The sequence below is a fragment of the Serinus canaria genome, chromosome 2 (genome assembly GCF_022539315.1).
Source record: "Serinus canaria isolate serCan28SL12 chromosome 2, serCan2020, whole genome shotgun sequence".
NCBI classification, from domain to species: Eukaryota; Metazoa; Chordata; class Aves; order Passeriformes; family Fringillidae; genus Serinus; species Serinus canaria.
Window position 1 is genome coordinate 141532317 of NC_066315.1, and position 15898 is coordinate 141548214.

Genomic DNA, 15898 nt, shown 5'->3' on the forward strand with positions numbered 1-15898 from the left:
GCTGGTTTAAAGTTGTTTGGTATCTGTATTAATCATAATATTGCAGACATGTAACACACCTCCAGTCCATATGCAGTATAATTTTAACTGAGTGACCTAAAAAAGGATTCTTCCATTTTCCAAGTACAGAAAAGCTGAGGGTAGTTGGGAATCTTCATCATACAAAATAATACAGGACATTTTCCATTTTGGGACACCTCAAGTGTTTAGCAGACACCAGCTTCTGAAACTCTGAGGGAGGGAGTATGACAACTCTCACATTAAGTGCAGTTAATGCAGGACAGAATGATCATGTAAATGTAAGGATATAAGAATATAAGAATGACCTTGAACCTTCTAGTTAGCAATATCATGAGGAAATTCCACAGCATGCACACGCACAGCCTTTGGCTTCATAGACATAATATCATTTTCTCTCTGTTTAGCAGAGAGAATAACAAGGGAAGCTGAGAAGAACATGAGCTGAAGGCAGAGATACCTTCTGGTCAAATATCAGAGCACTGACATTGTTGTAGCTGTAGATATTAGCACATTGTTTGTGGGGGCTGGCACATGTACCTATCCAGCCTTCTCATCACACCTGTAGACAGAACTTCATGCTCTGAAGCACACAGTAGTCTTAATTCTAACTCATACAATTTCAATCACGAATTTAAAAAAATAAAAGAAAGAAAACAAGAAAAAAATGCCCAGTCCTTAATAAGGAGCAGCACTAGATAGTCCTAAAGCACATATTGAAATTTTTTTATCTCTCTTCTCACCAAAAGTGAGATGCATCTCAGTGCCCTTTCCCATGACTCTAACAGGAGGGTACATCTACTCTGGAACTGGACTGAAACTATATTGGCACAGGAGGGTTACTCTACATCCATTGGATAACACGGTTTGGATCTGCAGACATGCCCTAATAGAAGTGAAGAGGGAGAAGAGATGTCCCCTGCTCTCCAAACACACAGGCCAGGATAGATGAGAGAATTTGGGGCTTCCCAGATTCCTCTGACCTATACCTGTATGTGCTTCAGCCTCCTGGCCCTCCCTCCCCCACCTCTGCTGCACATCTCTTCCAGCCCTTTCAGAGCTGAGGCAGGCAGTGCAGGCACTACAACATCCTTGGCCCTTCAGGATGGGGTCTGAGCACGGTGAAGTGCCTTTGCCATGCAAATGATAACAGGAACAATAATGGTTGTAGCTCACTGACAACCTCTTCTTTCCTTTCTAAGACTGGGTGTAAATAATGTTCTTATCTACTAAGACATACCTCTGGCATCCCTGACTAAGTGATAAGTAGAAAGAAGAGAGACACTCTTAACTGCTGATCAAGAGGGAGGAGAGTGATTAGCATCCTCTGGGGAACACCTTGTTGATGACGGCTGCTTTGCATTGTTGAGGCTGTAAGAAGCACCCAAATTCCTCCTCCACAGAACTCTCAGCTGCTGATGAAGTCAGTTCTACATTAATCCCTCAGCACACTCCTCGTCAGGCCCATTTCTGATCAAAGCTTTTCTTGCCATTGCAGTCATAATTGCAACCCTCGGCTCCCATTTGAGAAAGGGACAGTCTGAATGTCACTAGGACATTCTGACTCTGTCAGGAAGAACTGGATTTAGGCAACACCAGGAATCTATGAAGTCAGGAAATAAAACAAAAACAACCTGCAGAGGAAACAATTAATAGCAAGGCTGAATCAATTTTGGGGGTTTTCACACTAGGGGTTGTGGCTCCAAGTTCCTGGTAGTTGGGTTTGACATGCTGGGTCTCAGCAGTCTCCTGGAATTGCCCATCAATGCACAGTGCACAGCCATTTTTGGAGATCTAGCCCAGTTTCTGCCAAGCACTAACTTAAACAAAGCAAGCAGAAACCAGCCCAGTGAAACAGCATTCCTCCTACAAGGTCAAAGCTTGGACTAGCACACAAGTGTCCTGAAGCTTAGACTTAATCTTGAGGAGTGGATCAATGCAGATGTGTGGGCACAAGCCACTGCACAGATTTGCATTGCTGAGTACCAACAAGGCTTTCTTTGGCCTCACCTCCCTCAGCAGGGGAAATCAAGGCTCTGCACCCACACTGGGATCCTGTAGGACAGCCTGGCTCTGCAGACCCATTGTGCTGGAATGCATCCTGACATCCTCTTGCTAAAGCCTCCCAGCAACAGATAAAAGCAGATGTGCATTTAGGCTCTGTCTGTGCTTTAAACACCTCAGAAAACAGCTGTAACAGGAGATCCCTCCATCCCAGACATGCCTGCTCTCCTGGCAAAGGAGTGTCCCAATGTTGTCTTGTATTACTTCATATGCACAATATGAAAAAAAATGCCATCAAGATCAGAAATACACCTATACCTAACAACTAACTATATTTGGATAGTGTAGGAAAAAATAGAGGCTCACTTTCAATTACCATGTCTTAAATTGGGCAATCCCAGCCCAGAGCAGTGATGTCCTTTCTCCCTTCTTCTTACACTTTCTATCTCCCCATATTATTGCTTACATGAAACATCCATTTTCATGCATGATATTTCCCTTTCTAACAAAATGCAGCAGGAGGTTCCACGGGTTAATTATAAATTGATTTTAGAAGCATTTACCAAGAAGTTATTTAAATCTATTTCCCTTAATTTCATTTGATGCAGCATATGTCTTGCAGTGCAAAGGGGAGATGCAGCTTTATTGCCACTATCTGCCAGATGAACATGTTCATCATCAGCAGTGCAGGGAGTGATAAGTCACTTATCTGATACAGAGAGACAAAACACTCCCTCTTTCTTATCAACAAATTGAGTTATCAGCCAAGTGAAGTAGTTTTTCGGTAGCCTTTCTGACTGTGTGTTGCTTTTAAATCCATACTGGCAGCAAATGTTCATGGATGTATTTGCCTCTCTTATGCTCATTTCAAAATGCAGCAGCAGCCACCACAGATAAGAAAGCTTCATCTCCCAAAGAGGTCTTGCCTGAGCATAGTTAAACAGTTCAGACTTTACTCTGGTTGCTGGAAAGCTGAACTAAACTACACCAAAGTAACAAAAGTGATGCTAAAACAGTCATACAAAGAGCTTAGAGGAGCACATGGCTGTAACACTGCACACCCAAAGCCTGCTGATATGGCCACCGCTGACTGATAGCTTAACCCATATTCCTCAATGCTGTCCCTTATATCTAGGTCCCTGACCTGAGACAACTAGGACCCAGAAACCTGGGAAGTGCAAGCCCTGATCCAGCCAAGGCAACACTTTTGCTACACTTCACTACATATGCTCAAACGAATTCAGAATTAACTTGCTGCATAACAAAGCTGGAGAGAATTAGGGTTATCAGCCAGGTAACATTATGAGAAGACTCTAACTGAATGCATGGAAAGGTTTTAGGTGTGAAGAGTTAGAAACTGTCTGATGCCTTTTAAGGACTCCATTTTGTGATGAGCAGCTACTCTGAAAGGTTCTGTGCAGAGTGCTACTCATGAGAAGGATGTCAGCATCACACTGACCAATTGGTGAATGCCCTGAGTTGTTCCAGAAAGTGTCCAGTGCTGGAATCAGCATCATTTTGGCTTAGCATGGCTGGAAAGTAAGCTTAATTGGGATAGCACTGAACAGGATTTGCCCTTGATTGCAGAGGCCAAACGTTATCATTCACCAGGACAGTTTGTAAATGTGACTGCTCTCTTCCATAAACTGGTCAAATGCAAACATGATTTGATAAACAGAAACCCATAGAGGACAGGAGTCAGGAGTGTTACTTGTAAATACTTACAAACTCACTGCTACGAGCTCATCTTCCTCCTTCCCATAAAGACTTAATCAAACAGGACCTCCAAGATTAATATAAGGGCTGGTAATGAGAAAATCATCATTTCACATGCTGAACAAGACAAAAAAACCCTGTGAGCATTTCTGAGCTTGCTCAACACGGAGCCAGAAAAGGGAGCTCTGATGATCTTCACCAGAAGCTTGAACTTTGAAGAAAGCATGGACTTTGCTTTGGCTCAGGTAAGTAGATTGCATGACCTTTCCACCTACTCACAAACTCAGATCCAACCACCAACGAGCTGTAACAAGACCAGTAACATCTCCAATCTCCCCCGTGTTGTGTTTTCTAAAAGCCACACAATTTTTACTTTTCCAGACATTCTCCTTCAATAGGGCCACTTTCTTTCTTGGAATGTGTTCCTGTGGCTGAACCTGTTAATTTGATAGCGATCAGATACCTCATCTCTAAATCATCCAGCTGCATAATTCCTGGAGGGGTCCTTTGCTCTCACCTGTTTGTAGATGGGACAGGATTGTTGGATATTAATTCTCAAAGAGACAAGAGAGAGCTATAAGAATGGCCCAGCTGACAATTGTTTCAATAGTTTCCAGCCTTGCTGTCAGCTGACACATTCCTTCCTCCAGATAATATCTGATGCACTCAGATGTTTCTGGAGCCGTGCCCCCACAGGATGTGTGGCAAGAATGACAGTGAGCTCTTTGCTCCTCTGCTTTCATACCCATCCTGCAAGGAAGCTGCCATAGGAGGGTTTGTTTATTTTCTTGAGCATTAATAAGAAACCTGCACAATAACTTTCCCAGCTGCAATGTTACAAACCTCCTCAGTGTCGGGCCAAGATGAGCAGGACTCTGCGTTTGCAGGTGCGATATGGAGGTGGCTTCACATGCGTGGGGACACAGGAAAAGTCATTCCTGCTGCCGCACAGGTGACAGTGAGTCCTGTGCAGGGGAGCACCAATACTGAATGGCTGGAGCATGGAAGAGGCTCTGATGCCATTACAGCTCTAAAGAACAGGGCTTGACGGAGTTGGTACCTAAAAGGATCATTAAGTAGTTGCAAATGACCGTAATACTTTAAAGAGGACTTAATCAAGCAGAGCCGGGATGTCTTGACAATCTGATAACTGCAGCATACAATTCAGAGAATGCAGAGGCCGGGGATGTGTGACTGGCCTTTGGGACTGATTGTTCTGAAACAGCTCTGCTTTTTCTTTTTGAAGAGAAATTTAAATTCCCCGGCCTTTCAAAAATAACTGTTTATCTTTCACAGGGACCTTGAAAATAATCTAATTTATCATACACTTAAATCATTGCAGATTTCCTGCAATTCATCCTCAATCCACATTTGAACAAAATTCTCTTCTATCAAGGAATGCCCAAACTACTGGTGTTAACTTGGTGCATTCCAGTTATCCATGACAAAAGGTGTTAATTCGTGTAGGAATGTTAACTCAAACTGCTTGTATTTTTGGCGTTGTTTCCATGGGACTTAGATCAGTTTACAGGTAGTGTATTTAAGCAACAAAAATAGCTAGCAAAAAAAAATTTAAAAAAAAAGTTTATTTGTGATTTTTAGTTGTATACAGATAAATAGTTTCATTTTACATAATTAAGAATGAACTCATCAAGGGCTGCCCTGTTTGAAAACAAACTAAAATTTGATACCAAAGGTACTGTGATGGTTTGAAAGAACTGCAAAGTCAAACTGCCTGTAAACAAAGTTAAATTAACAGCTGTGGCGATTTTAGCCCAAAGCAAAAAAGGTAGAGGCTGCACACCATGGAAAGACCAAACCTGGAATAAAGGCTTTTGTTCTCCGTATTCAAAAATGTTAGTTACATTCCTGTCTTCCAGTCTGATGTCTTCTTCAGTTTCATGATCCCAGACAACAGGACAAAGCAAGACAAATATATGTCAATACATTTGTGCCTAATGGCAGACCACCTTTAAAAATTGCCAATACTTCTATTTCACTGAAGACTTGCTGTCATACTCAGTTTAAAAATCAACACCTGAAATATTTGGTTTTAGCAATTAAAAATAATAAAAAAGTCCTATTTCACATGCACTGCCAGATTGAAAAATTAAAATCAAAAGTGTTTGGTTTTAACAAAAAAAAAAAAAAAAAAAAAAAAGTAATACAGTAATCTCTGGATCATGGGAAGCATAATTTTGAATCTTCTTTGGTTTGCCCAAGCCAAAGAAGAGCACTTCAAGTTCTTCCTGATTCTCTTGATGACAAAATTTACTTTTCTGGGACTTCCATGGATTTCCGTGAGAGAGCAGGAACTCAATGTAGTTCTGGGGAGAGTCATTTAATAGCAGTGTAACACTTTCAGTGCTCTCCCCATTCAGTTTTCATCAGTTTCCTTCTCTACATTTCCCTTTTCCTGTTGGTCATAAACAGCTTGAGTTTTTCCACGGTGAGGATCACAGACTGGCATGACACTGAGGAAGAAGCTGCAATGTTTGCTGCAAACACACTATGCTGCACATAGCTGAGAGGAGGAGGAAGAGTCAAATAAACAAATTACACTCGATACCACTTTCACTGACCCCATGACATCTCTGCCTGAAGATGGACATCCATATGGTGAAGGCAAAACCAGCTTTGGTTTCCAACAGCAGACAAGACCTAAGTATGTGATATCTGTGATATGTGCTACCTCTGTTTTTATTTATTTTATTTTATTTTATTTTATTTATTTTATTTATTTTATTTTATTTTATTTTATTTTATTTTATTTTATTTTATTTATTTATTTTATTTTATTTTATTTTATTTTATTTTATTTTATTTTATTTTATTTTATTTTATTTTATGTTTTACTTTTTTTTCATAATATGACACTTCTGTGATTCTCTTATTCATAATTATTGATAACACATCAGCCATCAAACCCACTGATTTCTCCTGCATGCTTGATGGTCATTCTGAAGACTCATGGAGCATGGCTGCTATACCAATCTAGCTGGGTGGAAACTGCAGTGGTGGGTCCTGCCCATCTTCGACAGGAGGTGTATTTCAGTCTCTGTTTTTCACCACAGTAAACAGACAAGGACAGTGGCCCTCTCAGATGTCTGCATTTCTCCCCTGTGCTGGAGGAGTCCACTGAGCAAGTACTCATTAGCACAGCATATGAGTCTCCCTGAGCCTGGAGGAGGGGGGTAGGAAGATGTTATTAATTTAGTCAGTGCTGTGCAGCTTGCAGAAACACTGTCATATTCTGCCTACACATATCTCACCTCCTATTGTTAAAGAAATTACAGCTGCTGAAAGAGATGAAAAAGTAACTCATTTATTTTCTGGCTTTCATAGTAATAAGGCAAATCTGATTCTCCTTGACGCTGTCGTATGTCTCTGCATTTCAGACTGGGGTCTTTTGGGGTAGCAGTGGGGACATGATTCTCTGCACAGATACTACCAGTGAAAGTGTGCTAGCCTATTTTAGTGTCTCTGACTGCACTGACCACATTTGTTTGGGTATATCACTCATTCAAGGACTTAGGACTTTCCAAGACTAATTAACATCTAGTTAGTGCTTTCCTGTTTCTCACTTGTGAAAGGCCAGAAACCTGCAAAGCTGTGAAGAAGTTGAGTGAAACTTTCAGCAGACATTTCTGAATATAGCTATGAGTTCAGAGACACCTGGAATGATTTGGGTTGGAAGGGACCTGAAGGATCATTTAGCCCCAATCCCCTGCCATTTTCATGAGACCAAGTTTTTCAAAGCCCCATTCAATCCGAACTTGAACACTTCCAGGGATAAGCAGCTACAACTTCTTTGAGCAACCTATTGCAGTGCCTCACCACACTTAAAGTGAAGAATTTCCTCCTGATCTCTAATCTAGACCTACTCTCAGTTTAAAGCTGTTTACCCTCATCTTATCTCTACATCCTCTTGTCAAATGTCCTTCTCCTGCTTTCTTATGGGCCCTTGTTAGTTACTGGAAGGTGTTGTAAGTTCTCTTCTCCAGCCTGAACTATGCAAATTCTTTCAGCCTTTCCTCACAGCAGAGGTGCTCCAGCCCTCTGATCATCTTCGTGGCCTCCTCTGGCTGGTCCATGTTTTTTCTTGTGCTGGAGGCCCCAGAGCTGGACCCAGTGCAGTGTTCATGGTGACCCTGTGACTATTAGACAGGTTATTGTCCTCTGAAAAAGAAATTGCAGATGTCACCTGAGAACAAAACATGCAGTAGGTGGCACAGGCACACAGCACATTAAGTTTCAGGGGTTTCCAGACAGGGGAGTGCAAGAGTTTTTCCCACCACCTCTACTTCTCTCTCACATTTTGCTTTCGTTTCTGCTTCTCACAGGTTCTCACTCTGTGGGTGTATCACACATACATCCCACCTGGGGTGCCAGCTCAGTCCCCTCCCATTTCCTACTGATCACTAAACCCTTCCATGACAAAACAATCACATTGACTCTGCTGTCATTGTCATCTTTATGTTATACTTGTGCATTTATTCTTTCTGTATAACAGCTATTTTGTCAAAATGTCCCTTTTACTGGAAATTGATAATTACTGATTTCACACCTTGCCTCTGCTCTTTTTTATCTGGGATTGAACATAAGAAATCAGAGCAAAATATCTTTTTTTTTCATCTACACTAAAACTGCCTCATAAGATCCTTGCTGGTGCACCTCAGAGCGGGCTCCTCAACAAAAAGTGAGCTCACAGTCTGCACAAGCCTGGAGAAATCATGTAGAATATCTTAAAGACTGTTTCCTCTGAAGGCTGTATTGTTTCTATAGCACATTTCTCCCAGTCTTCCCTTCCTGTTTTTCCATTCTTGTGAACACAGGGTATTTTAAGAGTCCATCTGCTCATGTTACTTATTCCTCTCCACTTTAAATCATAACCCTTTGTGATAGTACAGTTAATTGCTCTGTCTGTGATTCTGCTGCAACCATGAATGGGATCATGATTTTCAACCCTATCTGTACTGGAGTAATTTCAAAATATTTCACCTATTACCAGCTCCATCTGAACTTTGATGGCTTTTACAACTTTGAGGACAATTATTGTGTATCTGCATTTTACACTAGTTGTAACTAGAGTAATTTGGATCTTGCACCTTTCTGGCCTGCCTTTAGTCATGTTACTTCCATTTACAGAAAGAAGGTTTGCTATGGGCAGAGTAGGATGTTATTTAAAATTAGCACAATGTATTTTAAGCCATTTCTGAGCAAAGGTACAGGTATCCCATTCTGGAAATGTCAGTAGGTGAAGCATCTACACCATGCCTATGCCACGGCTCTTGTTTTGTCACCCTCCCTGCGTAAAACTGTCATTCCTTTAATCAACAGGACACGGGACAGAAGATGGTCGGAGGTTCCTTGCGACCCTTTGCTCCGTGAGGACTGTGATGTTTGCATACACTCAGCTTGGCGAAACGTCTTTCGTCAGACACGATCGGAAACAGCAAAATGAGTGGGGTTTTTTTCGGTTTGTTTTGGACTGGATCGGTGTGTGTTGATGGGTTTGGTTTGGTTTTTTCGGAGGGTGGCGGTGCAGCGCAGGGCGCGGCGGGGCCCGGGGGTCGCGGCTGCCGCAGGTGGAGCGGCGGGGGTGCGCTGGCCGCACGGCCGGGAGGGGGCGCGCTGGCCCCGCGGAAGCGGCGCGGCCGCCGTGGGAACGCGGGGCCGCCCCCAGCCCGCTGGCTCCGCCGCGGCACGGACGGGGATCCCTGCGCCGGGGGGCGGCTCCGCACTCCGCACCGCAACCCCGAGGGCTTGTGCTCGCGTGTGCTTAGCAAAATGCTGGGAAGCGGGGAATAAATACACATATAGGCATAGAACATCCCAGCGGGCTTCCCGCGGTGGGAACGGGAGAGCCGCCTGGAAGCGTTTCGGGGAGCACACCGGCCTGTCCCTCCACCGTCCGCAAGTGCGGAGGCCAGAGTGGGGATGTGGTGTCAGGATGCGCGGGGCGTAGCTCGTCGGAGGCTGGCGACTGCCCCGGGGGACGGGAGAATAGCAGGTGCGGGAGCTGCGGAAGGGGGTCGGCGACGCCCGGGGGGTCGCCGGCAGCTGAAGGTTCGTCGGAGACGGAGTCCCAGCGGGACGGGGAACGGGAATAGGAGGGAGCGCTCCATCGCAGCTCTGCAGCCGCAGCAGCTCCGCATCCCTCGGGGATGACCGAAAGGAGGGAGGTCACCATGGGGCCAGAGGAGGTGGTCAGAGTGGGGGCGGCACAAGCCGGGGCGGGGGCACACGCGGGTACCGCCAAAGGGAGAGTGGCTGCAAGGTGACCCCCGTGGGGCTCTGCCTCCGCCCCCTCCCGGTTTAATCCTCTGCAGACGCCGACAGAGGCGGGATAATCAAGCGGCGACCGGGTTGGGGGTGCCCCAACTACACACGTTCCTTTGTGCCGGCAGCCCACACCTCCCCCGCTGCCCTTCGGCCACCGCTCTGCTCTGCGGGACCAGTTCGCCCTAAGGTGCCGGAGCCTCACCGAGGGGAGCGAGGGGAGGGTGAAGCCCCGTCCCCGCAGCCGCCATCGGGGTTACCGCGCTCTCCCTTGCAAGAACGCCAGCGGGAGGAGGGGAGCGGCGAGGAACTGCCTTTAATCCCTGCTAGTAATTTTTTTTTTTTTTTTTTTTTTACTATGTTTACTTCCGACATCTCCGTGCGCGGCTCGTAGTAAAAGACAACAAAAAAATAGTAAAATAAATAAGAAGGGCCGCGGAGCGCGGCATCGCCTTCTCCTCTCTCCCTCCCGGCCGGCAGGGGCGGGGGCAAAGCGCGGTCGCGGATTTCTGCGCGCCGAGGAGCGCAGGGGGCGCGCAGCAGCGCGGTCGCCCCTTGCAGCGCGCCCTCCCGCGGCGGGAGTGCGGAGCCTGCGCGGCTGCCGAGGGCGGGCGGGAGCGCGGCGGGGCCCCGCGGTGCTGCCCCCGCCCCCGCCACCGCTCCCCCGCCCCTTGCCGGCGCTTTAAAGGAGGAAAGCAACTAAAGTTCTATTGTACCGGCCAGCGCGCCGCGCCGCCCCGGAGCAGCGACCGACCGACCGACCGCGCCGGGAGACGGCTGTTCTGCCGCTCCGTGGGGTTTATCAAACCGTAGTGGGAGGAAGAGACCTACATTCTCCCGGCGTTTTGTCTTTTTTTTTTTTTCCTTTCTTTTTTTTTTTTTTTTTTTTTTAAATTTTTCTACCGTCCTTTCTGGCGGTTCTTTTTATCATCTATCCATTTTCCCTTCGTTGTTTCCCCACCGCCTGCAATAATCGCCTCGCTACGTCTCGCAGCTGGCGCGTTGGAGAAGCCGGTGAGTTGCGGGGCTCTTCGCTTCCCATCACTCGATTCTCGCGGTTGTGTCTTTGGATTGACACGGGCTGGTGACACCCGGGCTGCTGGCGGGACTGCGCTCCACGGACGTGGATACCGACGGTCCTTCCCGATGGACTCTCTCCTCTGCTGGGGCTCCGGCGTTCCCATCCTTTTTCTTGCGCTCGGATTTTAATTTAATTTTTTTGGGGGGAGGGGAGCATTTGCTTCTCGCGTATGCGCGGGCAGGGTATGATTGCTACATATATTGCTCATATGCATATATATATATATATATGCCGATAGGTATGTATATATATGACAAGATTTGGCAAAGTTTGTCAAGGTCGCTGCTTGTCCCCGCGCAGTGCCAGCACGCCCAGGTGGGTGGCTGAGGAACCGTCCGGCTCCTGGCTGAAAGCCGCTGGGCGCTCGGCACCCCTTCCCGCCGGGACGTGGGATATGGTTGAAGCTGCGGTCCCGGGAGGGAAGGAGCTCCGTGCCCCGTGTGAGCGGCAGCGGCAGGGAGCTGAGCCCAGCCGAGCCGGGCGGCCGGGCTGCCGCAGCCCCTCCGAGGGAGCTGGGAGGGTGGTCCGGGAGCTGACAACCCACCCCTCGGTGGGTCAGGTCGCGCCTCCCGATTGTTCCGCCGCGCTTAGAACGGAGTGAAGGAGGGTCGTAGGTTTTTTTCTATTATTATTATTATTACTATAATTATTGGATATATATATTTTTTTTTTTTTTTTCTAAACGCGACTGCGCATTTCCCTGCCGGCACGGTGTGCGGAGCCGGGAGGGAGCGCTGCGCGCCGGGGGTCGGTAGCTCCACCGAAGCCGTGGGGAGCCGACCCCCACGACTCACCCGGGTGCCTCTCTTCCCCCTCCCTCCCGCAGGCACCAGCCGCCGCGATGCCGCTCAGCGCCGGCTTCTCCAGCAAGAACTACGACTACGATTACGACTCTGTGCAGCCCTACTTCTACTTCGAGGAGGAGGAGGAGAACTTCTACCTGGCGGCGCAGCAGCGGGGCAGCGAGCTGCAGCCCCCCGCCCCGTCCGAGGACATATGGAAGAAGTTTGAGCTGCTGCCCACGCCGCCCCTCTCCCCCAGCCGCCGCTCCAGCCTGGCCGCCGGCTCCTGCTTCCCCTCCACCGCTGACCAGCTGGAGATTGTGACCGAGCTCCTCGGGGGGGACATGGTCAACCAGAGCTTCATCTGCGATCCGGACGACGAGACCGTCAAGTCCATCATCATCCAGGACTGCATGTGGAGCGGCTTCTCCGCCGCCGCCAAGCTGGAGAAGGTGGTCTCGGAGAAGCTGGCGTCCTACCAGGCTGCCCGCCGAGAGGGGTGCTCTGCCGCCCGCCCCGGGCCGCCGCCCGCCGCGCCGCCGGCACCGCCGCCCGGACTGGCCGCGTCGCCCGCCGCCTCCGCCAGCATCTACCTGCACGACCTGGGTGCCGCCGCCGCCGACTGCATCGACCCCTCAGTGGTCTTTCCCTACCCGCTGAGCGAGCGGGCCCCGCGGGCCGCGCCGCCCGGCGCCAACCCCGCGTCCCTGCTGGGCGTCGACACGCCGCCCACGACCAGCAGCGACTCGGGTGAGTGGGATCCACGCGTGCTCCGGGAGGGCGTGGGAACCCGCGCGGCGCCAGGGGCTCCCGGGGCGCAGCTGGAAGGCAGCACACCCCCGCCTCCCTCCTCAGCCCCCTTTTGCCCCCCCTCCCCGCGTGCGATTTTTTTTTTTTTTTAAATGCCACGTTTGCGAGGCACGGAGAATCCTAGCCAGCTTATTTCCTGGAAAACCAGCCCAGTTTTTCCTCCGGGGAATAAGGGAGTGAAAAGCGGGGGGGAAAATATAAAGAAAGTGTAGGAGGGGTAAACTTTCATCATGGGGTCCCGATAAGGTTGGCTCCCGGTTTCACCCGTGGGCCGGGAAGGAGTTAACTCCAACCCGAGAGCCGCGGGGAGAATGTGCAGCCAGGGAGGTGCTAGTGAAAGTGACTGCAGGGGAGTGAATGGGGCTGGGAAAGTTTTAGAAATGCTTCCTTAGGTATGTGACAGCGGGTTCCGCTCCCTCGTAAATCTGGTTTGAAAGTGAGTTTCTACTCAAAGCGCTACAGCCTTCCCTTTTTCCTTTTTTAAACTAGTTTTCTTTTTTTTTTCTTCCCCAAACTCCCTCCTATTTTCCACAAATTAACAGATCAAGAGAGATTCAGAAAATGTCTCTGAATACCCATGTGTGTTAAGTAAGCTTTCTTTTAAGGCGTGGCCAAAGCCTTCTAAATCCATAATTAAGGGCAGCTTGAGTCTGGGAGCTTTATTGCGCTGTACTGCTGACAACCGAGGTTAAACTTTCCTACTATCTTTCATGCACTCGACATTACGCAAGATCATTACAACTTTTTGAAATCAGGGAGCCAGGGTTTGAACTGCAGTCCATGTGTCCTATTGCACTTGAAGCATTGCTTCCTTAAAGGGAAGGCTCTTGGGGAAAGCAGAGTCCAGCATCAGGAAATAGATTTAAGAAGGGTTTGTCATTGGGTTCCTCGTTGTGCAACTCAGAGTAGCCTTCCCTTTACATACAGTAGTCTTGAGAGTGCCTATATATAAGTAATGAATTTAATTTTTTTTTTTTATGGCAGAAGAAGAACAAGAGGAAGATGAGGAAATTGATGTTGTTACATTAGCTGAAGCAAATGAGTACGAATCCAGCACAGAGTCCAGCAGCACAGAGACATCAGAAGAGAACAGTAAGCCCCACCAAAGCCCGCTAGTTCTCAAAAGGTGTCATGTCAACATCCATCAGCACAATTATGCTGCTCCTCCCTCCACCAAGGTTGAATACCCAGCTGCAAAAAGGCTAAGGTTGGACAGTGGCAGAGTTCTCAAACAGATCAGCAACAACCGAAAATGCTCCAGTCCGCGCACATCAGGCTCGTCAGATTCGGAAGAGAACGACAAGAGGCGAACACACAATGTCTTGGAGCGCCAGAGGAGAAATGAGCTGAAGTTGAGTTTCTTTGCCTTGCGTGACGAAATACCCGAGGTGGCCAACAATGAAAAGGCTCCCAAGGTTGTCATCCTGAAAAAAGCAACGGAGTATGTTCTTTCCATCCAGTCAGAGGAACACAGACTGATTGCAGAGAAAGAGCAGTTGAGACGGAGGAGAGAACAGTTGAAACACAAACTTGAGCAGCTAAGGAACTGTTGTGCGTAGGAGCTCTTGAGCATCACTTAGAATAATGCAAACTAGACTGAAACTGATAAAATTTTAATGATTCTAATCTCTGTCATGAACTACGCAGTCCATTGAGTGTGGAACTATTGCAACTGCATGCTGTGCGATTTAACTTGAGACTACACAACCTTGGCTGAATCTCCCAAGGGTTTGGCCAGAACCTCAAAACTGCCTCATAATTGATACTTTGGACATAAGGGATGATGGGACATTCTTCATGCTTGGGGATGAACTCTTCAATTTTTTTTCTTTTAAAATTTTGTATTTAAGGCATTTTTTCATACGAGAATCCAAAAGAAAAAAGTTGTCCCCAGTTTGCTGTATATATTTACACATCATATTGCCATGTAAATACCTTTAATAAAGCCTTTATAGAAAAATGTGCAACATTAATACGCAACAGTTGTGGCAACTGGATTTATACTTGTCTTGAACTTCTGTGCCATAGCATTTCACAATTTTGTTTTTTATTTAAGTACATTTTTTTCCTTTTAAAAATGATTTTTATTTTGTTTTTAGATAAATAAATATTTGCCCAAAATATAATTAGCTAAATCCTGTGTAAAGACTTCACTTTGTCTCCCACTGTTGTCATTAGGTGTCGATTTCCATGACATTTCTTTTTCTGTCATCTTGGCAGTGACCTGACTGAAGTTAAAGGGAGGTTGAAGGAGGGGAAATGGTGTTAGTTTTGCAGATTAGTAGGGACTAGTTTCTTGCTCCCACTCCATCTCTAATTCAGCTGGATGAAATTGTTGGTGTAATGTGCCCTTTCAATTCCACTTGCCTTGCCACCAGGTCCTCCGTGCAGGTGTGGTAGCAATGCCTGTGTTGGTCGTGATCATCTGCTTGCTGAAAGTAAAGTTGGAGTGGTGTATTTTCTCACTGATCACCCCAGTATGTTGGCTCTGCATTCCTTTCACATACATATAATTACATTTTCAGGGCATGACCTTCATTCTGCACTAGGGACATAGCCATGTAGTTTGAGGGCTGCTTTGTAGAAGGCTCACCTTAATTGCTTCCTGTTTGATTTTAACAGAAGTTAAAGAGGATAAGAAAATAAACTGAGATGGTGAGTGTTGAAGTGGTTAAAACAACAGAGCGGTTTCCCTTTTTAAGTGCTGAAATCAGCAGAGCCAATCTTGGTCAAACACCTTAACACTTTATTAATGTGAATAGTTACTTGGGATTTCAAGGGATACAAAGTTCAAGGACACAGAAAAGGGAGCAAAGGAAAAGGAGAGCTATTTCTCACTTGAAGAATATGCTCAGACAGATTCCTAACATTTGCCAGACATATTAAATAATATTTACATTCAGGACTTGTCTCATGATCAGCCTCGGATGGGCCATAAGGTACTTGCTTGACACAGCTCCAAAGACTAGATTTGATCTTTTTTCCCCTTTTCACCCTCTTAGCACCACTTTAGTCATGACTTCAGCAACAAATCAATGAGCCCTTTGATGTGGAGGAAGAATGTGTTTTTCAAAAACTTGGGCCTTGCACTTTTTTGATTTTCATAATTCCCGTTAAATACATATTTGCTTGGCTTCTAACCATTAGAGGAGCAGAGCCAGATAGTGCCAGTGCCAGCCATTGAACTGGGACCAAGGGTTCAGGT

At 46.9% G+C, this 15898-nt stretch overlaps 1 protein-coding gene across 1 annotated transcript; it reads left to right on the forward strand.

Annotated features, from left to right (window-relative positions):
• Positions 1–10707: 10707 nt before the first annotated feature.
• MYC (MYC proto-oncogene, bHLH transcription factor) lies at positions 10708–14666 on the forward strand. Its single transcript, XM_030236139.2, has 3 exons — positions 10708–11034; positions 11928–12633; positions 13678–14666. The coding sequence occupies exons 2-3, from the start codon at positions 11943–11945 to the stop codon at positions 14250–14252; spliced, it is 1266 nt and encodes a 421-aa protein (XP_030091999.2). The 5' UTR covers positions 10708–11034; positions 11928–11942; the 3' UTR covers positions 14253–14666.
• The last annotated feature ends 1232 nt before the right edge of the window (positions 14667–15898 follow it).